The 23,521-nt window shown below is 36.1% G+C and overlaps 1 protein-coding gene across 8 annotated transcripts in view; it reads left to right on the plus strand.

Annotated features, from left to right (window-relative positions):
* The window catches only part of LOC6040457 (neuroglian), a 113,078-nt gene that overhangs the window by 22,320 nt on the left and 67,237 nt on the right, over window positions 1–23,521 (plus strand). For 7 of the 8 annotated variants that reach the window (XM_038254987.1, XM_038255010.1, XM_038255013.1 and 4 more), the window contains exons 3-5: window positions 13,925–14,237; window positions 18,655–18,672; window positions 19,465–19,591. In XM_038254987.1, the coding sequence (XP_038110915.1) occupies window positions 14,129–14,237; window positions 18,655–18,672; window positions 19,465–19,591 (254 nt within the window). In that variant the 5' untranslated portion in view covers window positions 13,925–14,128. The remainder of the gene's footprint in view (window positions 1–13,924; window positions 14,238–18,654; window positions 18,673–19,464; window positions 19,592–23,521) is intronic. The other variant, XM_038255004.1, reaches the window with a different exon arrangement.

Consider the following 23,521-nt stretch of genomic DNA (forward strand, 5'->3'; position numbering starts at 1 on the left):
TGAGACCGCTTTGGGTAAGGCAGTTTAACATATAAAATAGACGCTATTACTTTTAGTGAATTTTTTGTTAGTATATTTTTGCTCGGAGGACCCCTTAGATCCCATTTTCTGGTGATAATTTTATCATAACCGTGTTCCTGAGACAATTTCACATTAGAAACATGCATAGAAATGTTTGTTTTCATCCATTTTAACCCTTTAAAAATGAAAGTTAGCTAAAATCGTTTTTTTAGCATAACTTCTGAAGTACTTTTCTGAAATACATAATATTAACTAGACGGAGAAAAATCAATTCTCAAAATCGTGAATTAAATTCACGAATGCGAGAACCACGAAGGAATATATTCACGTTTATAATGCAAATGCACCATACTCATGAATAAATCCCTTCGTGGTTCTCACATTCGTGAATTTAATTCACGATTTTGAACATTGACTTTTTTCTGTGTAGGGTCTTGTGGGACCCCAAGACGGATCGAATGCGACCAAAATGGTCCAAATCGGTTTAGCCAGTCCGAAGATAATCTGGTGCATATTTTTCGGTGCACGGACTTACAGACATACACACGCACAGACATTTGTTCAAAATTTGATTCTGAGTCAATAGGTATACGTGAGGCTACCAACTGTACGGATTTTTTCCTTTTCATACGAATTTTCGACCCTCTTCGCGGATTTTTAACAGGCCGAAATTTTTGTAGGGAATTTCACGTATAATACGGATTTGTATGCAATTTTAACAATTTTTGAACATTGAATTGCTTTTTTGATTTGGTCAAAGCTTTTGTGAATTGAACATTTTAATTTAACTGTGAGTTTGATTTAAAAAGGGAGAGTTTTCCGGGGTTCTCTTAATTCAAACTTGATTATTTATTTTATTTTATTTTTCTTTCATATGTTAAAAGGACCTTTTAAAAACACTCTAGAATTTTTCTTTTGGACATTCCTTACTAAATATATTTATCCATTAAAAGATCCAAAGGCTTTCTAAAACTTGTGAAAACCTTTGAACATGTGAATTGACAAATCTAGAGTTTTTTTAAAGGTCCTATAAACTGTTTGTTTCACATGTTATAGGACCTTATCAATAAAAAAAACTCTGGAAAATTAACTGGGCGTTGTTTAACTGGGTGCTCGATAACTGGGCCGTAGCAGACAAACGTCAAAAAACCAAAACAAACCAAAATGACCGAGGGCTTAATGGATGCAAAAATAATATTCAATAAAAAAACTTTTTTCAACTTTTGTTTAATTTCAAGTTACACTTAAAGAAATATGAAAAGTAAGCATTGTAAATAAATTTGAGCAACTTTTATTTTTATATTTCATCTGGAAAATATTATGCATCGGTGGTCCCCTCGTTATTTTTTGTTCAGTCCAACATTCGGTGACTGGGCTACGTTCTTAGCCCAGTTACCGAACAACTACTGTACCATGGTGTCATATCGGCAAAGTGTACGGACTTTTGCTCAGCAAGAGTTGGTAGCCTTAATTATACAGATTCTAAATATAAGTTAAATATTAATTTTGCCGTCCTCACTGAGATAAGGCTATAATCTTGCTCTAAAAATGAACTTTTCACTCAAAGCTCGTAGACCCTCCTTCATGTATACCTAACGACTCAGAATAGAATACTGAATTTGCGTTTTTATATAGGTTTTTTTGTGTGCTATTGAATGTTTTGAACTTTCGATAAGTAGTTCAAAAGTTATGTATACACATTTGTTTTCGCATTTTTCCGGTTGTCAGATAAACGGCTAGAAATAGTATCAAATAACAGCATGTTATAAATTGTTTGATAGATAATCGAAATACCTTCAAAAAGAGCCAAAAAAAAAATGAAGATCTGGCAACACTGCCGAGGTTATGACCACTTAAGTGATATACAGGTACTTTTTTGAAGGCGGGTCACACTTATTTGTAGGAAAACTATGTCCGGATAAATCATCTGACCTATCGTTTGATAGGTATTTCAAATACCTTCCAAAACGAGTTAAAAAAATTAAGATCCGGCAACCCTGTCTCTAGTTATAAACTCTTTTATGTAATATGATATTTCGATGAAAACGGATCTTTTGTGAACTACGTTGGTTCCATGTAACAAACAAAAGTTTTCAACGCACTTGGTTTCCAAAAAGTACAAAATTATACCTGGATGATTTGTGTGACTATTTTTGCATAGATGTTGCCTTTCTCTGAATAATTGATAGGTTGCCACAGAATTCAAATTTAGATTTCCAATCCGGACTTGAAGCACTTCAATCGATATGATTTCTTCCCTTCCAGCTCATCAAAACACGAAGGACGCCCGAAAAGGCAATCCTATGTAGATTTTGATGGAATTCCGTCCTCTACTTCTAGCATTCTCTTCACCGCAGGTGAAAGCCATCCCGTATTTGTTTAGGACTCCAAATCTCTACTCCCCGTCGTCCATTTTTGCACTCATTCTCACGGTCTACTTTCAAACTCTGCGTTGTTGATGCTATCCGTGCAGTTTGGTGGCGAAGAAACGGGTCACGAATTCTCAACACCTTCACTGGCTCTCTAGGTCAGAGAATTTCGACTTGAGATGTGTTTTCTCTCGCGGGGTGGGTGTAAACATTGGCGACCGCGGTTTTTGCTTCGTTTGCTGTACACAAAGTCAAAGTCGCGCGGTAGTTACTCCAATTTATTAATAGAAGCCGTAATCCGACTTTGAGCGCGCGGTCTTAGTTGTGTAGAAAGTCGCGTGTGTATGATACAGTTGGCGGTGATGATGAAGTTGTTTGTGGGATATCGTCCGGTGTAGTACAATGCTATGAATGAAAAACATCTGCCAAATTCTGTTACGCCCAAGTCCAAGCGTCCACGACGACCTTGGTGTATGATTTGAGGCATGCCGTACACCGTACAGCTGGGACTCGTCAATTCGGCACCAATTGCTTGAACTATCCATTTGATGGTTATGTCATCCTGTGAGATGGTACGAATCTCTGCCCAATCTGCGGTGTGACATCATTGGGCAGATTGCGCGCCGCTTCTTCAAGACGTTCTGCGGTTCTGCGTTCACATTCCGGCCCAAGCAGCAGCCCTATAACTATCAAGTTTTATGCTACCAATTACCGCACACCCTTGCGCGCAGAATAGCCGGGACGTAATGGCGTTCCGAACACCAGGTCGGTGTGTAACCCGAGAATCCCCTTGTTCTTTGTGGTTTAATCAACGCCCGGTCCCGTTCCAGTTTTGCTGCGCTATCAAAACACCAAAACTTTGGTCATGACGAGAGAGTGAGTGAGCCACATGGTATCGACACGGTTCGGGAAGCACCATCAATGGTAGCTACGCTACCGTCCCCTCTACTCAGCGCTGAATAACATTCAATTTGTTGTTGTTCCCTAGAAGGTTTTGACTGTGAATATTGCGTTCAAAAGTCCAGGGTTGAACCGCACACCTTAATCTACCTTACTGGAAATCGACAAACTCGCTTGGAAAAAGACGGGGAAAGGTGCCGGCATGTCAACGACTGAACTGAAGACAACAAGACAACTCTTCTTGCAAGCGATAACGAAGAAGACGATGAAAATACACTTTTAATTACTTCCGGGCCAAGACGGGCAATAATGTCGGGCCCTTCTCTGTCTGTCTTTCTGACTGGGTCTGTTTATGTTTACCGGCTGGAACGTGCAGCGAGGGGAAGAAGGTGAAATGCGATTGCAGTGAAGCGGAGTTCTGCAGATAACAGAATGTAGGTTGCAGTACGGGGTAGAGTTGCACGAAAGTTGATCAAAAGAACAAGTTATGACGACCGGTAACGTTTATTTGCACTGTCTGGGTGGTTATTGTCGTCGTACAGTCTTACGTCGAGAAACTTGCAATTAGATTAATTTGCAAAACAAAGATTGAAGAAATATTTTTTTCTGATATTAATTTTTAAGTGCTTGTTTCCGTTACTGATCCTGAATCCAATACTGAACTCAAAGTCTTCTAGAGCTATATACTTTCGATACTATTAGACTTAAAGAAGATCCTACACTATCTAATCCTTATTCTTGGAATCTGCTGGAATCCATCTGGAATGGTATGGAAAACTACTACTTATCAACGGCTTGGACTATTCCGGACTCGGACTACTCCGGATTCGGACTACTCCAGATTCGGACTACTCTGGACTCGGACTTTTCCGGACGGGGATTATTTCGGACTCGAACTATTCCGGACCCGGGCTATTCCGGACTCGGACTATTCCGGATTTGGACTCTTCCGGATTCAGTCTATTCCGGACTCAGACTATTCCCGGCTCGGACTTTTCCGGACTCGGATTATTTCGGACTCGGAACATTCCGGACTCGGACTATTCCGGACTCAGACTATTCCGGATTCAGACTATTCCCAGCTCGGACTTTTCCGGACTCGGAACATTCCGGACTCGGACTATTCCGGGCTCGGACTTCTTCGTAATCGGACTTTTCCGGACTCGGACTATTCCTGACTCAACCCATTCCGGACTCAGATTATTTCGGACTCGGACCATTCCGGACTCGGAATATTCCCGACTCGGACTATTCCCGACTCGGACTATTCTGGACTCGGACTATTCCGGACTCGGAATATTCCCGACTCGGACTATTCTGGACTCGGACTATTCCGGACTCGGACTTTTCTGGACTCGGACTATTCCGGACCCGGACTTTTCTGGACTCGGACTATTCCGGACTCGAACTATTCCGGACACAGACTATTCCCGGCTCGGACTTTTCCGGACTCGGATTATTTCGGACTCGGAACATTCCGGACTCGGACTATTCCGGACTCGGACTATTCCGGACTCGGATTATTTCGGACTCGGACCATTCTGGATTCAGACTACTCCGGACTCGGACAATTCCGGACTCGGAATATTCCCGACTCGGACTATTCCCGACTCGGACTATTCCCGAATCGGACTATTCCGGGCTCGGACATTTCTCGGCTCGGACTATTCCGGACTCGGACTATTCCGGACATAGACTGTTCCGGACTCGGACTACTCAAAATTCGGACTATTCTGGACTCGGAGTACTCCGGACTTGGACTTTTCTGGACTCGGACTATTTCGGATTCGAACTACTCCGAATTCGGACTATTCTGGACTCGGACTCCTCCGAACTCGGACTATTCTAGACTCGGACTATTCTAGACTCGGACTATTTTAGACTCGGACTACTCCGGACTCGGACTATTCCTGACTCGGACTATTCTCGACTCGGACTATTCTGGATTCGAAATATTCTGGACTCGGACTATTCCGGACTCGGACTATTCTGGACTCGGACTATTCTGGATTCAAACTATTCTGGACTCGGATCATTCTGGACTCGGACTATTCCGGACATAGACTGTTCCGGACTCGAACTACTCAGAATTCGGACTATTCTGGACTCGGAGTACTCCGGACTTGGACTTTTCTGGACTCGGACTATTTCGGATTCGAACTACTCCGAATTCGGACTATTCTGGACTCGGACTCCTCCGGACTATTCTAGACTCGGACTATTCTAGACTCGGACTATTTTAGACTCGGACTACTCCGGACTCGGACTATTCCTGACTCGGACTATTCTGGACTCGGACTATTATCGACTCGGACTATTCTGGATTCGAACTACTCTGGACTCGGACTATTCCGGATTCGGAATATTCCAGACTCGGACTATTCTTGACTCGGAATTTTCCGGACTTGGACTACACAGTAAAAAAATCCGTGTAAAACCGGATGTAAAAGCTTGCAAATCAGTTTTGTGAGCAAAAGCATGCAATATTGCACGAATAAACGTTTACACAAAAAGCATGTACGCAAGAAAAAAAAAAGATTTTGCACACCCCAAACATAACATCAATCCGGTGTTAGTCATGTCCAGACTACAAAGTCCGCGCCCCAACCCTCTCGGCTATCTAGCCGCTGTGAATATGTCTGGATCAACACCGATGTAGCTGTATGTTCTCCATACACCATACAGTTAATACCTATTGCTATATTGATGTTGAACCATGCTTTAATTAGACGGTGAGATAGCCGAGATGGTTGGGGCGCTGACTTGGTAATCTGGAGAAGACTCTCACTAGATTGATGTTATTTTTGGAGTGTGCGAAATCTTTTTTTTTCTTCTTCCGTACCTGCTTTTTGTGTACACGTTTTCTCATACAATATTACATGCGTTTTCTCACAAAGGTGTGATGTGCATGTTTTTGCATGCGATTTCACCATCGGATTTTTTGCTGTGTATTTCGGACTCGGACTACTCTGGACTCGTACTTTTTCGGAATCGTAATTTACTCGGACTCGAACTATACTGGGACTCTGACAATATTCGGACTCGGACAATACGCTGACTCGTACAAAACTCGAACTCGGACTATACATCAACTCGTACTACACTCGAATACGGCCGGAATATTCCGGACTCGGAACTCTATACTATATTCGTACTCGGACTCTGACCATACTCGAACTCGAACTATATTCGGACTCGGACTATGCTCGTACTCGGACTATACTCGGACTAGGACTATGCTAAGACACGGACTCGGATTATACTCATACTCGGACTAAACTAGAAATCGGTAAATCCTCATACACTGGCAAACATAAGATATTTGTTATAGTTAGTACTATCGTATCCAAGAAGAAATGAGAATTTATTCAAGAATTGTAAGGAACATCTAGGAATTTTAAAAGAACTTAACATAGATCCACATGTGTTTATGAACGAGGACTGGATGGAATATACCTTGAACCTTGATATAACATACAAAGTGATTTTAACTGATCGCCAAGTATGGGAATCAGGAGGTCCAAGCCTACCTCCGGGAGCAATCATATTCTACACGGATGGATCAAAAATGGGTAATAAAACAGGAGCAGGGATCACGGGGCCAGGACTAAGTATTTCGGCTCCTATGGGACGCTGGACTACTGTATTTTTGGCCGAGATCTATGCTATTTTAGAATGTGCATCAGCATGTCTGAAGAGAAACTATAGGTATTCTACAATCTGTATTTTCTCTGATAGTCAAGCTGCTTTGAATGCTTTGAATTCTTCCAAATGCCAATCTAGATTGGTTTGGGAGTGTGTAATTCTTCTGAAAAAACTGGGTAATAAAAATCGAGTATTCTTGTACTGGGTTCCAGGCCACTGCGGGGTTGAAGGGAATGAAAAGGCCGATTTGCTTGCCAGGAAAGGCTCAGATGACCTTTTTGTTGGTCCGGAGCCATTCTGTGGAGTGTCGAAATGCGTTCTGAAAATGGAAATTACAAAATGGGAAAATTCCATGATACAACAGAATTGGATTGCCTCGCATTCTGCAAAGCAATCCAAGTTGTTTATCACCGCTAGCAAACAGAAAACGTCGCGAATACTTGGTCTGAATAAACGGTCACTAAACATATACATTGGATTAATTACAGGACATTGCCCATCACGGTATCACTTGAAAAAACTAACGCGAAGTCAAACTGATATCTGTAGGCTCTGTGACTGTGAAGTGGAAACTTCAAGGCACTTACTGTGTGAGTGTGGTGCACTGATTGCAAAAAGAATTAAATTTTTCAATAAAGGGATTTTAACTCCTCAGAAATTTATTCAGAAAATCCCACTTCGGTTGTTGACTTCATTCTCGAAGCAATGCCAAACTGGGGTATATCGCATCCTCAGTCAGTGGCGGTCACCCTAAATGGTGACTTGTCACCCTGAAAATATGCGACAGTAATTAGGGGTACACTACAATAGATCAACTAAATGGTCGCAGTAGTCTTAAATCCCACAAAGGAAAAAAAAAAAAAAATCGTATCCAACTACCAGACATTACTTCATTGTGACCGACTTTTCAACCGACCAAAATGGCAGATTTCGTTTTGAACGCTTTTCAGACCACCATTAAAAATTCCTCGTAATAATGATAAATGTCCTCTCTAAGAATTGCCTGTCATCCAAACTTCCAAGAAGACATTCCCGAAAGAAAACCCAAGAAGCAACCGTAAACAAACGAGCACAAAACCGTTCAGCTTACCACACCCATGAAAACGACGATACACTCTCGACGCGCCTAGCGCTGTCTTCGTAATTGAGTTGGACATCAGACATCTTGTCCACCGCCAGTCGCCCTTGACCAGCATTTAACTTACTCTCGATAGCATCATCGAGGAGAGAATTTTATATAAATATTCATACCCCAGTGTAATCCCACCAGCAACCGAAGCAGTACTACCGCTGAAGTCGGCCAGTCTCCGGCCGTTTTTGCAGGTTTCCAAAAGACTACTTGTTATTCTACCGTGCAAGAACCTGGCGCGCGCTACCTTTTTGCTGCTGGTGATGATGCCACGCGCGCGTAACTTCAAGCTCAAGTTCAGCGCTATTTGTCAAAAGAGCGGGGACATGGTGTTCTGGGAACATCTCTGTAGTGATGAAATCATCTCTGACTTCGTCATAGCGCGTGTGTCGTGTGGTGGTGAGCCGTCATGGTTTATTTCGGACGCGCGCCCCTTCCGGCGATGAGCAAGATCTTCTTCACGTTCGGAATTCGTGGAGGACGGCGCGGCGATGATGGAAATGATTAGTTTTCGTTTAGTGTGTCAGGCCCGACTTTCTTCGGAATGCTGGCGACGAAATGGCTGTGAACTTTGGGATGATTTACGGGTTTGCGTGCAATTAATGAAATTTTGAGAGATTCCCGGAATGTGGAGGTATTCGTATTGAAAATATTTGATTTCAATGTATTTGAGAACGACTTCGGTAATAGGCTCATTGGTAACTGAGTCTTAGAGTCTTAGACTTCTGGACTAAACTCGGCGTTGCGAACTATACTCGAATTCCATTACTACATTTAAAAGATTTCAATAATCGTAGTATGTCTACAATTCATTCTCTTGGACTTAGCTTCAACTTCAAACGAAACTTATTTGGGGATACCGCGGAGATTTGCCCTTGTCCTCTTTAAAAATAGGGTATCAACATTTCCCATCTTCCAAAGATGAGAGCCTTCTGCAATGGACGGCTGCCATAGTGTTGAGAATCTGATTCAAGTGGAGGCAAACTGTTTTGGAGAATCATTATATGGCGAAATCCAGACTGCAATCCGTTAAAATCAAACTGATATTCAGTAAAAGAAAACAAGAAGACCTTCACTATTACAACCCGAACTCGACAAGTCTTGAACTCTCTACCATTAATGCATACTTACTGCATAACATCACCATAAGCTACGCAATAGCAAGTCTTCAAGCCAGCTATTCTCATTAGGGGGCGTCATCGAACAGGTTACTATTATGCCAAGTCTTAAGCTTCCAATACCGACCTCGCAGTCCTCTCTCGAGAGAAATGTACAACAAAATTGATAGCTTGGCCTCGACCAAGGGGGCAGCACCCCCAAATCACACTTTGTTACCAACTACGAAGGTAATTCGAGGGGTCAGGGAAACCATCAATTGTCCGGTTTTTCCTAAATTGCATTTTCATGAGGGAAGTTAGTCTCCGTTGCGCAATCGAACTTTCACCGAAAATTGTCACGGTGTTCGGCGCGGTCACAGCGACTCCAAATATTTGGACAACTCGGTTGAAGGTTGAGTCTGGGCGTTCTACCCGCGTGTGCAAAAGATCGGTGTCGCACTAAAAAATAAATTTTCCTCTATAAAATATTCGTCTCCGATCCGGCGTTTCGTATGGGGGATGCGGAGCTTTTATTTGTCCAACGAATGGACACATGGTCTGGTACAGCCATAAAGTTCAATTTAGGTGGATGAGACGACAAATAAATTCGTTTCAATTTCAAAAGAAATGCCAACAGACGACAGATGAGCGTTGAAATCGTGGCTGGTGAAACTATTATGATTGTTGATATTTCGAGAACTTGCAATGTAAATATAGTCAATCAAGTTTTGCGTTTGAAAGAAGTATGACTTTGCAGTTTCCAGGCAGTGGATGACAAAAATACAAAAATACAAATTACAAAAATACAAAAATACAAAAATACAAAAATACAAAAATACAAAAATACAAAAATACAAAAATACAAAAATACAAAAATACAAAAATACAAAAATACAAAAATACAAAAATACAAAAATACAAAAATACAAAAATACAAAAATACAAAATACAAAAATACAAAAATACAAAAAAACAAAAATACAAAAATACAAAAATACAAAAATACAAAAATACAAAAATACAAAAATACAAAAATACAAAAATACAAAAATACAAAAATACAAAAATACAAAAATACAAAATACAAAAATACAACAAAATAAAAATACAAAAATACAAAAATACAAAAATACAAAAATACAAAAATACAAAATACAAAAATAAAATACAAAAATACAAAAATACAAAATACAAAAATACAAAAATACAAAAATACAAAAATACAAAAATACAAAAATACAAAAATACAAAAATACAAAAATACAAAAATACAAAAATACAAAAATACAAAAATACAAAAATACAAAAATACAAAAATACAAAAATACAAAAATACAAAAATACAAAAATACAAAAATACAAAAATACAAAAATACAAAAATACAAAAATACAAAATACAAAAATACAAAAATACAATAAAAATACAAAAATACAAAAATAAAATACAAAATACAAAAATACAAAAATACAAAAATACAAAAATACAAAAATACAAAAAAATACAAAATACAAAATACAAAAATACAAAAATACAAAAATACAAAAATACAAAAATACAAAAATACAAAATACAAAAATACAAAAATACAAAATACAAAATACAAAATACAAAAATACAAAATACAAAAATACAAAAATACAAAATACAAAAATACAAAAATACAAAAATACAAAAATACAATACAAAAATACAAAATACAAAATACAAAAATACAAAATACAAAAATACAAAAATACAAAAATACAAAAATACAAAAATACAAAAATACAAAAATACAAAAATACAAAAATACAAAATACAAAAATACAAAAATACAAAAATACAAAATACAAAATACAAAAATACAAAAATACAAAATACAAAATACAAAAATACAAAAATACAAAAATACAAAAATACAAAAATACAAAAATACAAAAATACAAAATACAAAAATACAAAATACAAAAATACAAAAATACAAAAATACAAAATACAAAATACAAAAATACAAAAATACAAAAATACAAAAATACAAAATACAAAATACAAAAATACAAAAATACAAAAATACAAAAATACAAAAATACAAAAATACAAAAATACAAAAATACAAAAATACAAAAATACAAAAATACAAAAATACAAAAATACAAAAATACAAAAATACAAAAATACAAAAATACAAAAATACAAAAATACAAAAATAAAAATACAAAATACAAAAATACAAAAATACAAAATACAAAAATACAAAATACAAAAATACAAAATACAAAAATACAAAAATACAAAATACAAAAATACAAAAATACAAAAATACAAAAATACAAAAATACAAAATACAAAAATACAAAAATACAAAAATACGAAAATATAAAAATACAAAAATACAAAAATACGAAAATACAAAAATACAAAAATACAAAAATACAAAAATACAAAAATACAAAGATACAAAAATACAAAAATACAAAAAATCCAACTTAAAAAACTTGAAAAACTTGAAAAATTTGAAAAACTTGAAAAACTTGAAAAATTTGAAAATCTTGAAAAACTTGAAAAAATTTGAAAAACTTGAAAAACTTGAAAAACTTGAAAAACTTGAAAAACTTGAAAAACTTGAAAAACTTGAAAAAATTTGAAAAACTTGAAAAACTTGAAAAACTTGAAAAACTTGAAAAACTTGAAAAACTTGAAAAACTTGAAAAACTTGAAAAACTTGAAAAACTTGAAAACTTGAAAAACTTGAAAACATTAAAAACTTTAAAAACTTTAAAAACTTAAGAAACTTGAAAAACTTAAGAAACTTGAGAAACTTAAAAAATTAAAAAAAAACTTTAATAACTTGAAAAGCGTAAAATGTTTGAAAAACGTGAAAAGTGTTAAAAAATTAATAAACTTGAAAAAAAAAAATGATTAAATTGAAAAACTTGAAAAACTAAAAAAACTTGAAAAACTTGAAAAAACTTGCAAAACTTGCAAAATTTGGAAAAACTTGAAACACTTTAAGAACTTATAAAACTTTAAAAAGTTGAATAACTCGAAAAACTTGAAAAAAAAAAGACTTGAAAAACCTCAAAAACTTTTTTTAATCTTGAAAAATTTGAAAAAAAATTTTAACTTGATATTCATAAACAATTTGAACTGCCCCTGTTCGCATAAATGTCCCATATGCATTTTCACCACTTTTGAATTAATGATGCAGGTTGGTTCAAAACAACTTAAACAACTTAAACAACTTAGACAACTTAGAAATCTTGGACAACTTAGACAACTCAGTCATTTTAGACAACTTAGACATCTTAGACAACTTAACGGAACGGAATCGACGTAACACCTTATCATGTGGCCCTCTTAAACCTTGCGGTTTCGTCAACGGATCCACAGGCGTGTATCGTTCTTTTTGCGACAAGACTCCGCCTCCCGGGTCTCCTAAGTGTGAAGGTATGGCACGGGGAGAGGGCACCGGATACCTATATTAACACTTAGAATTTTTGCGTCTGTCTCGGGATTCGAACCGGTGACTTCTGGATTGTGAGTCCAGTGGGCGGTCCGATTGATCCGCACAGGCCGACAACTTAGACAATTTAAATAACTTGAACAACAAAGCAACTTAAAAAAATTGAAAAAAAAAACCATGCTGCCGGATCTAGTCTTTTTTGTAAAAAGTACGCAAAATTATCCTGTAACACAATTATTTTCGGTTGAATCATTTCTGTCATTAAGACAAGGACTTTCAATTTTGGTTAGCAAATCAGCAATTTTGGTTAACCGCGGTAGATTTTTTTGAAATAATTCGAACTGTCAAAAATCCACCAAAGCATCTACCACATTGATCACAAAAAAGCTGTGATAGAAATTTTAGTTGGTAAAATCATTTCCTTGAGTCGATATTAGAGTTGATAATATGATATTATCATATTATGAAGTACTGCATTGCTGTACAGCATTCATGGTTAGACAGAGCACTCACCTGCAACACAAACACAGTACAAGGCGCGTCCAACTCTTTTTCAAAAAACCAACCGTTACTTGTCGCGTCCACTTTTGCTTGTATTTTCTACTTTTTCCCTGTCTTCACCACCAACGGTCGCGCTCAAACTTTGGGTCAAGTCGCCGCGACGAAAGTCAACACCAAAGCAGAAAGCCAGCAGTCCAAACCGGCCGGATCATAAGAAGAAGAATTCCTTGGTTTTTTCGCGAGAAAAAATTGAACCGTTGATAGTTTGCGCAATTTTTGACGTTTCTCTGCTGCGATGATCATTTCGAGGTCTGGACTGGCGTAGTAAATAAACACTAATCCATGGTCCGGGCAGGGGAAATAAATAAACACAAATAAATAACAAAACGCGATCGTGATCTCATTCCTGCTTCCTTCTGGGTTGAGCCGTTGGTCAACAGAACAGAAGAGTTGGAGCTGTTGGTCGCCGACGAATTCGGAGTCGATGACGTTATCCGAAGAGTTGTTGAACATTTGGCAGTTGAATCATTCTCAATTGTAGCCGCGGATGTCTTGAATGAATACCCACCTCCTTCTCAGCATAAGTTGCTGAACAACTTCCAGAACTTCTCGACAAAGTGCAGAAGACCGACCACTTCTAACCAGTTAACTCGAGGAGGGATTTGCATAACAAGTGAGGTTAGGCGAGCGTCGTCTCGTTGGCGACGGCCAAGTCAAGTTCATTGCTTAAACCGTCATTATTATGATCCAACAATGGCAATTTATTTTTATATCCATGGGCTAACCTAACGTCTTCTTCTTTCTTCTTCTATTTTCAGCGTGAGCGATTCATTCGACGACGACGAGTAGAGGAGCCAGCAGTGCTGCCAGCTGGCTTCGACGACGACGGTAGTGTGAAGTGTTGCCCGGTAGTTGGTAAACAACGCAAGAAGATAAAAGTGTGCTATTGGTTGGTTGGATTAAAGATCTGAAGTGAGGTTGTGGGTGTGTGTGAAAGTGCATCCGCAGTGAATCTCCTCAAGATGTGGACATTGGGTCGCAGGAGAGCTGGAGGCGGTGGTGATAGGATGGTCCTGGCACCACTGGCGGTTCTGGTGGCCACACTCAACGTGCTGGCCGCGCAAAGTCTGAGTAAGTATCGGGAGCGGGGTTGGGGTGGTTATCGATTTAAGGATGCTTGACTCTTTATCGATACTATCGTGCGGCGTGCGATCTTAATGGGTTCTCGGTTGTGTGGGGGATGTTTAGGGGTCATAAAAGTGGATAATGTTTAGACGACAAAGGCATTCTTTGAGAGGGGGAGACTGATATTGATAATCTATTTCTGGAAGAGGGTCATAAAATAGTTATCAACTTGAATTATTTATTCGCTTGTTCCTTTTTGGTTTCGCTTAACATTTTTCCAAATATTTCTTGTAAACTGTAGTTATATGTTTAACAAATCTCTTGTAAGAATCTCCATCAACAGCGCTTCATTATGGTATCGCTTGTACTTCTCTTAACTTTTCTTTTTCGTGCGAAGCGATTAAGGTGAAACGGGACGCCATTTCTTGGACAACTTCTGTTCAACTTAAATCCATTTCTGAATTCGCCAGATTGCTTGCTATTGACCTATTTCGCGTCTACAAATAATAGAACTTCGTAATTTCAGCATTTTTCTTAAATGTGCTTCTTAAAACTCGAATCATGGCGTCAATATGGCGCTGCCTTTCCGTTTCACCTTAAGGTCTTAAAATTTATCCCTTCTCTCTTCTGCCATTTTAATTTGATTTTCAAGATTTTCTTAAGTTTTTTTTTTCGTGATGACCAATGTACGTAAACATTTTTATTTTTGAGAGTTAATGAGTTTTTTTTTTTAATTAAGTCAGCGTGTACAGTTTACTGCTGAAGAATGTTTGTTTGTTTACAAGTTATGCCTAAGAAAAGTCTGCGTCATGTGACGTAATAGTTAAATCGAAATTCTTCCCCAAATCATGAAAGTAATTTCCGAGTTTCGTTTTACCGATATTTCGTGCATTATGGGTGAGAGTCAAGGTCTCTTTCGCATTTCTCTCTTCCATCCATCGTTAATTGAATAACGTTTTTCTTTATAAGTTGTTTGTCCAAATTCATTCGTTTGAAAATTTTCAGAGAATAGACCATTTCCCAGAAATCCAGTCGCCAGATTGGCCCATTCCTCATGAATGTTCATTGTTGTTGTTTTACCATTTTTATGATATCAAGTCTTTTTTGGTATCATTCAATATAACAAGAGATCTAGAAATCTAGAAATTTAGAAATCTTTAAATATGATCAAGAAAACTTAAGGCCTAATCTAGAAATTTAGAATTCTAGTATAGGAATCTAGATTTCGAAAAATCTTGAAATCTTAAAATCAAGAGATCTATACATCTAGGGATCAGGAAATCAAGGTTGTTAACGATAAAATTATCGAGGCTCGATAACGATATTCTTTCTTTATCGATATTTCGACAATTCTATCGGTGATAGATAATCTTATCCCCGATAATGAACGATAATTCATTTTAAAAATCTATCTAAAATTGACTTAATTCAACCAAATTGTGTTAAAATTTCAGTGCTTTCACTTAGAATATATATGTTTTTAAATGTAGTAAGTTTCAAAGTAAAAATACTCAAAATTGTTCACAAAATACCGTATTTTCCAAAAGTACTCAAATTTTCACTATTTTTCCATGCGGGTAGCAAATGAAGCAAAATATTGTACTTTTTTTTAATTATTATAATTTTCACAAAAAACCGTATTTTGTCGGACATACTCCAATTTTTAAAATATGCAATATGGGTATCAAACGAAGCTAAATTTTATTTGCTTTTTCGATTTATAAGATTTTTTTAAATACAATTTTTTTACAAAATACCGTATTGTTTTCGAAAATACTCAAATTTTCGAAATTTGCAATATGTGTATCAAACGAAACGAAATTTTGTATGCTTTTGCACCTTATTATTGTTTTTTTTTAAAAAACATCACAAAATACCATATTTGCAATCGTATATCTAGAAAAGAAGCGAAATTTTGTATGCTTTTTCACCTTATTATTTTTTTTTTAAACTAAAATTTTCACAAAATACCTTTTTTTCTCAAATTTTCAAAATGCAATACGGATATAAAACAAATCGAAATTTGTTAAAATTTCAGTATTTTCAAAAAAAAAAATGGTGGTAAGGTGAAAAAGCATACAAATTTTCGCTTCGTTTGTATTGCATATTTCGAAAATTTGAGTATTTTCGATGCATACGGTATTTTGTGAAAATTTATGTAAAATGGGTATGGGTATCAAACGTAGCGAAATTTTATTTGCTTTTTCGATTTATAAGATTTGTTTAAATACTATTTTTTTTTACAAAATACCGTATTTTTTCGAAAATACTCAAATTTTCGAAATTTGCAATATGTGTATCAAAAGAAGCGAAATTTTGTTTGCTTTTGCACCTTACCTTTGTTTTTTTTTGAAAAAAAAAAAAATCAACAAAATACCATATTTGCAATGTATAATATATTTAAAAAAGAAGCGAAATTTTGTATGCTTTTTCACCTTATTATTATTTAAAAAAAACTAAAATTTTCACAAAATACCTTTTTTGAAAAAAATACTCAAATTTTCAAAATGCAACACAAGTATAAAACGAATCGAAATTTGTTAAAATTTCAGTATTTTCAAAAAAAAAAAAAATGATGGTGAGGTGAAGAAGCATACAAATTTTCGCTTCGTTTGCATTGCATATTTCGAAAATTTGAGTATTTTCGAAGTATATTTTGTGAAAATTGGTGTATTTTTTTTCCAAAACAAAAACAATAATAAGGTGAAAAAGCATACATCGCTTCGTTTGATACACATACTGCAAATTTTAAAAATTAAATTATTTTAGAAAAAAATACGGTATTTTGTGAAAAATTTAGTATTTTTTAAAATAAACTATAATGAAGTGAAAAAGCATAAGAAATTTCGCTTTGTTTGATACCCATATTGCTTATTTTGAAAATTTTAGTACTTTCGAAAAATACGATATTTTGTGAGTATCTATACTTTGAGTCTTACTACATTTTCAAAAAATATATTCTTTGTGAAAGCATTGAAAATTTAACACGATTTGCTTGAATTAAGTCGATTTTAGAGAGATTTGAAAATCAGTTATCGTTATAGTTAGACGATAATATTATCGACGTCGATTGACAACCTTGATGGATATGTAGAAATTTGTAAATCTTATCTAGAAACCTAAAGATCTAGAAATCTTGAATTCTAATACAGGAATCTTTAAATCTTGTCTAGAAATCCAGGGATCTAGAAATGTAGAAATCTATAAATCTTATCTAGAAATATAAAAATCAAGAAATCTAGAAATTTAGAAACGAGGAATGTAGAAATATAAATCTATAAATCGAATCTAGAAATCTAGTTACCTAGAAATCTGGAAATCTTTAAATCTAGATCTTTAGAAATCTGAATATCTGAAAATCTTTAAATCTAGAAAAATCTAAATCTTGATACCTAGAAATCTAGAAATCTAGAAATTTTGCAAACTAGAAATCTAGAAATCTGCTATGTGGGTAATGCTCCACCAACTCACACGAAATCGGAAAAAGTTGCCCTGACCCCTCTTCGATTTTCGTGAAACTTTGCTCTAAGGGGTTATTTTGGTTCCTGATTACGAATCTGAGGTCCATTTTTCGATATTTCGTGACGGTGGGGCGGAATGACCCCTTTCATTTTTCTGGTTTTTTAGAAAGACACGTTTTTCAGTGATTTGTAGCTCGCAACCGTGAAGAGATAGAAATTTGGTGTCAAAGGGAATTTTGTGTTAAATTAGACGCCCAATTTGATGGCGTACTCAAAATTCCGATTTTTTTTCGTGTCTAAGTAAAAAACCAAAAAAAAAATTAAAGGGGTCGTAACGCCCCACCGTCACGAAATATCGAAAAATAGACCTCGGATTCGTGATCAGAAACCAAAATAACCCCTTAGAGCAAAGTTTTACGCAAATCAAAGAGCGGTCGGGGCAACTGCTGTGTGAGTTGGCGGAGAACGACCCATGTGAAAACCTGGAAATTCCAAAATCTGGAAATCCAGAAATATCTAAATCTGGACAGGTAGAAGACATATCAAGAAATTTAGGAATCTTTAAATCTTCGAAATTTGAATCAATGAATCTTATAAAATCTTATAAAAGTAAATCTCAATGACTTTATATTTCTCCTAGAAAATGTACCTTATTTCTATTAGTAAAAAAATATAAAAAATAAAATTTCTGGAGAATGGTTCATATGTATAACAATTTTTATGTGCTGAAGCACTGACATTAATTTAATAAGCGCTAAACTTTTTTTTTAAATTCTAGATTGGAAAAAAATATGCACAGATGTATGGTAAATTGTAAAATCCTGCCGTGCTTTTCAAAGATAGTCGATAATTGTTACAAACAGAAAAATGAGAATGTTAAAAATTCTAACACAAAATATTGCTCGAATCTCCAAAACCCGCTTTGTTGTCGTTATGATTATTGTTTTCCTTTCTTTTTTCAGGTGGATTTTATCGCAATTGTATGTCAAAATATCAACAATTCAATTCCGTAGGAGGAAAATCTCCAGAATGAGTCACCTTTTAATTTAATTAAACTAAATTAGTTTCTAAGAAAGATTTAATTAACTTTTTTCTAAATTCGATTCAATCAAAATTTCAAAAGAATTAAGAGCTCAATCGAAATTTTGTCAAAGTTTGGCATAAATATTAAAAAAAAAAACACTTCCTAATAGTTACACCTTATTGAGCCCTTCCTTGCACATGTTATGAGAAATTAACGTTTAAATAAGTTTGATTGCAATGATAATAATCGGGATTTCAATTAGTTTTAAGGAATCTTAAATTGATCCGGGATCTGAACTTGAATTGGCTATTAAATTTTAATGAGGTTGTAAATCAAATGATAATAATTTTTCATATTAAGACAATTTGGCACGTCGTGTAGATTTGAACTAACACAGCATTCAATCTTTATCGAAATTTTTAACATAATCGATTCCGTTATCGATACGAACAAAATTAAATCTCCACACTCCGGCAAATACTGCAAAATTGAAACCGATATGGCAAACAAACACACACATCACGATACCCACTGCACCATGTCATTGCACTCTTATTAATTAATGAGCAATCGAAGCTCTGAAGCTCAAATCGGCACGCAAACATCCCCCCCCCCCCACACACACATATGTTGCACGCTAGCCGATACACGTCAATCGACTTTTCCATACTGCACCACCGCGCATCATTAATTCCAGCAAAAACACTAATTATGTACTCGCTCTTTCTGCTCCCCCGTTTCGATTTAGTCCACTCCCCGCCCAGCATCATCAAGCAGCCGCCGACGGACGAGATGCTGTTCCAGGTGGCGCAAACCGGCGAGAACGACAAACCCTTCATCATCGAGTGCGAAGCGGAAGGTGAACCCACCCCCAGGTAGGTGTCCCGGACTTAATATAGTTGGGAATCCCTAAAGTAAGAGAGTTCTGGCGGTTGTTGATTGAATCCTGAACTTTTTTGGAGTGGAGTGTCAATATTGGGAGAGTGTTGACCTTTGGTCCCCTTTTTTGAGACTAGGGTTGTTTGAAAGTTAGCAAAATAGAAACGGCTGCTAACATTCTCTTCCGTTCTTTTCGAGTTCTGCAATCTGACTAAGCCGGCGCCGGTAATGGTCAGGCGGTAACGACGGAGCAAGCTGGAGCTACATTTTCATATATAAGGCATTACAAATGAGCTCAATTCCAAGTTTGACTAACATCCCTTTCTTGGATAAATCAACATTTCTTAAAGATCTACATTTGGACTAGGTGGGCGCCGATATTGACCAAAATGGTAATTTTGAGTTCCTTTCAAACCTGGGAATTTTATACCAGATATTCAGGATCCACCCTGATACCAGACACCTTTTTCAAGGGTTATGCGTCGTTAGCAGGTGTCCCTCAATGTCCTCGAAAGTCGAAGAAAACTTTCCCCGTAAACTTTGTCCAAGTGGCTCCAGACGCAAATTTTAATTTCATTTTATGGTTTCGGTGGCGGTGGTGACTTTCCCTGCGGGGTTCGCCCTGTAATGAAGGCTAAGGGGGGAAGGCGTCCGCGGGGAAGATGATCGAAATTTAATTTAATTAAAGTGGGATTCCTGTCTCCCGCTGCTGCTCCTGTGACTATTTACACTTGTGTCCCCTCATTTTCGTCGGTGGCGCCGCAGCAGTGTAATGACGTTGTTTCCGATTTTACGCATCCTTCTGCCCGGAGTGAAAGGGGGATTGGATATCACGAAATCAGAGAGGGGATTGTTATTGCAGGGATTATGAATTGCTGATGATGTGGTTTACATTGTGTCGATCCCCGTTTATGACAGCGGTGAGGGGAGAGTGATTTTACACAATTTTGTTAGAACGGGAATGGGGACACGTTTCGACGTTTTCGCTGGACACTGTAAATTGAAATCGGCTCTCTCCTCTATTTATATCGTGATCGCTTTCGGGCAGCACAGTTCAATTCGGAGGTGTTGGAAGACAAGCTCGATGAAATATTTACGAGAGTAACCCATTCATCGATCGAGCAGCATGGAATTCGACGTTCTAAAAATAGTGCGCGCGAACAATCGCGCCTGTGAATCCAGTGGGGAATGTTTTAACACACAGAGAAATTTAGTAATCTTGATTTTTTTTTGTTTTTTTTTTTACTTTTGTTTTTTTGTTTGAAAATGGTCAGAAAAATTGATCATATTCTTTAAAAAACATTTTTATAATAAAAATATCATCTTTTGAGCTATGGCACAAGTTGGTCCAAATTTATTTGCAGTGTTGCCAATTTTTCAAAAAAAAAATGTTTTTTTTAAACCTCGTAAAATTTTTTTTAGAAAAAAAACTTGCCGTCATTTAAAAAAACTTACCGTCATTAAAAAATCAACGAAAAGTGCACGATTCCAAATACAATTTTTAGACCAACTAGCCACCAGCTAGTTTTATTGAGGTTTTATGGTTGCATTTTGATTGAAAAGTTCTAAGAAGGTGTTATGCCTCGGGCATAAAACCTGGTAACCATAAAAGCCAAACGGCCTTCAATAAGGTTTTATGAAAGTTTTGAGAGTGTTTTGAAAACACGAAGCAATGCCATGCCAAATGGTTTATCGCATGCTTCTTTAAAACCAAGGGTGTTGTAGCTGTCAAGTGCCATTAGGCATGCAAAATGCTTTCTTAAAACCATAAGCTCCTAAAAAGCATTTATCGCGGTCAAATAAATTGAATTTTTATTTTAAAAAAATCGTGGAAAACTATAATTAGAAAAGAGTTATTTTAGATTAAGCGAGTTGATTTTTTTGGCTCTATCTCCCTCTCAATCATCGATAAAATTTTAACCGCAGCTGTTATGGAGCCACCTTTTGCGATAAATAAGCTCTTCTTTGTCATTTATTACATCGTCAAATTTTTGCAAACCATCTCCATTTTATCATTTGGCAAGACGAAAATTTATTTTTTGCCAGAGTAAAGCCTGTTTGGCATAAGACTTATGAGAGGTCATTTTCCATAACTCCTGACTAAGTTTTAACTAAAGTTTTATTAAGGCTTTGAGGAGTTTGTTAAGATTCAATTGGGAAGCCTTGAGCTCCTATGAAGGTTTTATAAATAGTAACCACCTTTTGCAGCGTTTTTTTGGGTTTTAAGAGGGGTTTATCGGGATTCTGGAAGGTTGTTACGACTAAGTGGTTTTTATGTAGGTTTTGGCTGATAGGTATCACAGCGGTTGTAAAAGCTACGATAAAGCCTACTATGTTACTTGAGGATATCAATTTTTTTGTAAAATATTTTTTGACTGCAAATTTAATGTTAAATTTTCAAAATAAAATCATTTTTTTTTTACTTTTCTCCAAGTAAAAAAAAATATCTTCTGATTATTTCTTGAAAAAAAAATGGCAACACTGAATTTTGACTAACTATTGTGCCATAGCTCAAATGATGCCATTTATTTTCATCATATTAAAAATGAGATGTTCCAAACATGGTTATTAAGCGTAATTTAATATTTTGTTTGACTCTATTTTTCTGTCCTGAAACCTGAAAATTTGCCGAAGACAGCAAATTAGTCCAAAAATCCGTTCTCAAGATTTTTTAATATTTCCTTTTAGAGCCTTTTTGTATGGACAGCTGCCAAAATTATATGAAGACTTTTACGGTTTGCCCTTTGCAGGGTGGCCACTTAAGTTGGGAATTTCGGAAAAAAATCTGAAATTTTGAGAATACTTGATTCGAAACTTACTTTCATAGTAATTTTTAATTTGTTCAATTAATTTATTAGGCCTTTGCTTATATTTTTATTAAGTTTTATTTTCTTCAGTTTTTTTGAGCATAGTGAAACCAATGGAAAAACTTTTTTTTACTTTTTAAAATTATAAGAATGATAAACAAAATTCCTTTTATTTTTATTGCAAAAAATAGTAAAATTGTATCAATGACAAAAAATACAAGAAAATTTCATTGAGCCTTTTCAATAATTTTGCATATGTTTGGTAAATCATGAATTTTAATAACTATTAAATTATTATTATTTTTTTGCAAAAATGTTTTTTTTAAACTTCAAAATTTTCTTTCCGTGCAAACTTTTGCAATGTAAATCAATTTACAGCCTGCAGGCTCGCGCTCAAAATCATTGACTGTTATTTCCATCCGAAAGGATTGTCTGGAATGAAATTGACGAAAACAAAAAAAAAAACAAAAAACTTGCCAATAAAACATTAAGCATCCATCCACCCAGAAAAATCGCGTCTGGGTTCGGTTGGTTGGAAAATGCCGCAAAAAAAGAAGCCTCGCGGAAAAACTACTACTTTCCATTATTTTGTTTCTGGTTTGGGTTAGGGTTTTTCTGCTGGGTGCAGTAAAGCTAGGCTAGACTGACGGAGGCCGGATCAGGATCAGACTTTGCGTCTAGGCTAGACGAACTTGGCTTGGAGCTTCCGGAACTGTGAGTTGGTTCCTTTTTCCAGTGATTAACTGCGCAGTGAAAAAAAACACAGTCTTTTTTAAACTGAGAAATGATTTCAAAATCCCTTTTTTCAACTGTGTCGTCCTGAAGGATGAGTTGGGCAAATATTTTACCAACCGAGCAGTGGAAGCCACCATGGCGAAGGATGACGAAATCTGAACCTGGAAAGGAGTCAGAGAAATTACTCACGCTGATGGACGGAGTGTGCAAATATTTGCTCGTAGTACGTGTCCCGGAAACCCTGGGAAGGAAACTAATTTCATTCTTTCTGCTAGAAGTGTTCTGGGGTCGTCGAAACTTGATATACGAGATTGGTTGCGTTGTGGATGGGAGATTGCCTTTTTTCCGGATTTTTTTTCATTGTTCCTTGTTTTGGGGTAAAAC

Source organism: Culex quinquefasciatus, chromosome 1, assembly GCF_015732765.1.
Source record: "Culex quinquefasciatus strain JHB chromosome 1, VPISU_Cqui_1.0_pri_paternal, whole genome shotgun sequence".
NCBI classification, from domain to species: domain Eukaryota; kingdom Metazoa; phylum Arthropoda; class Insecta; order Diptera; family Culicidae; genus Culex; species Culex quinquefasciatus.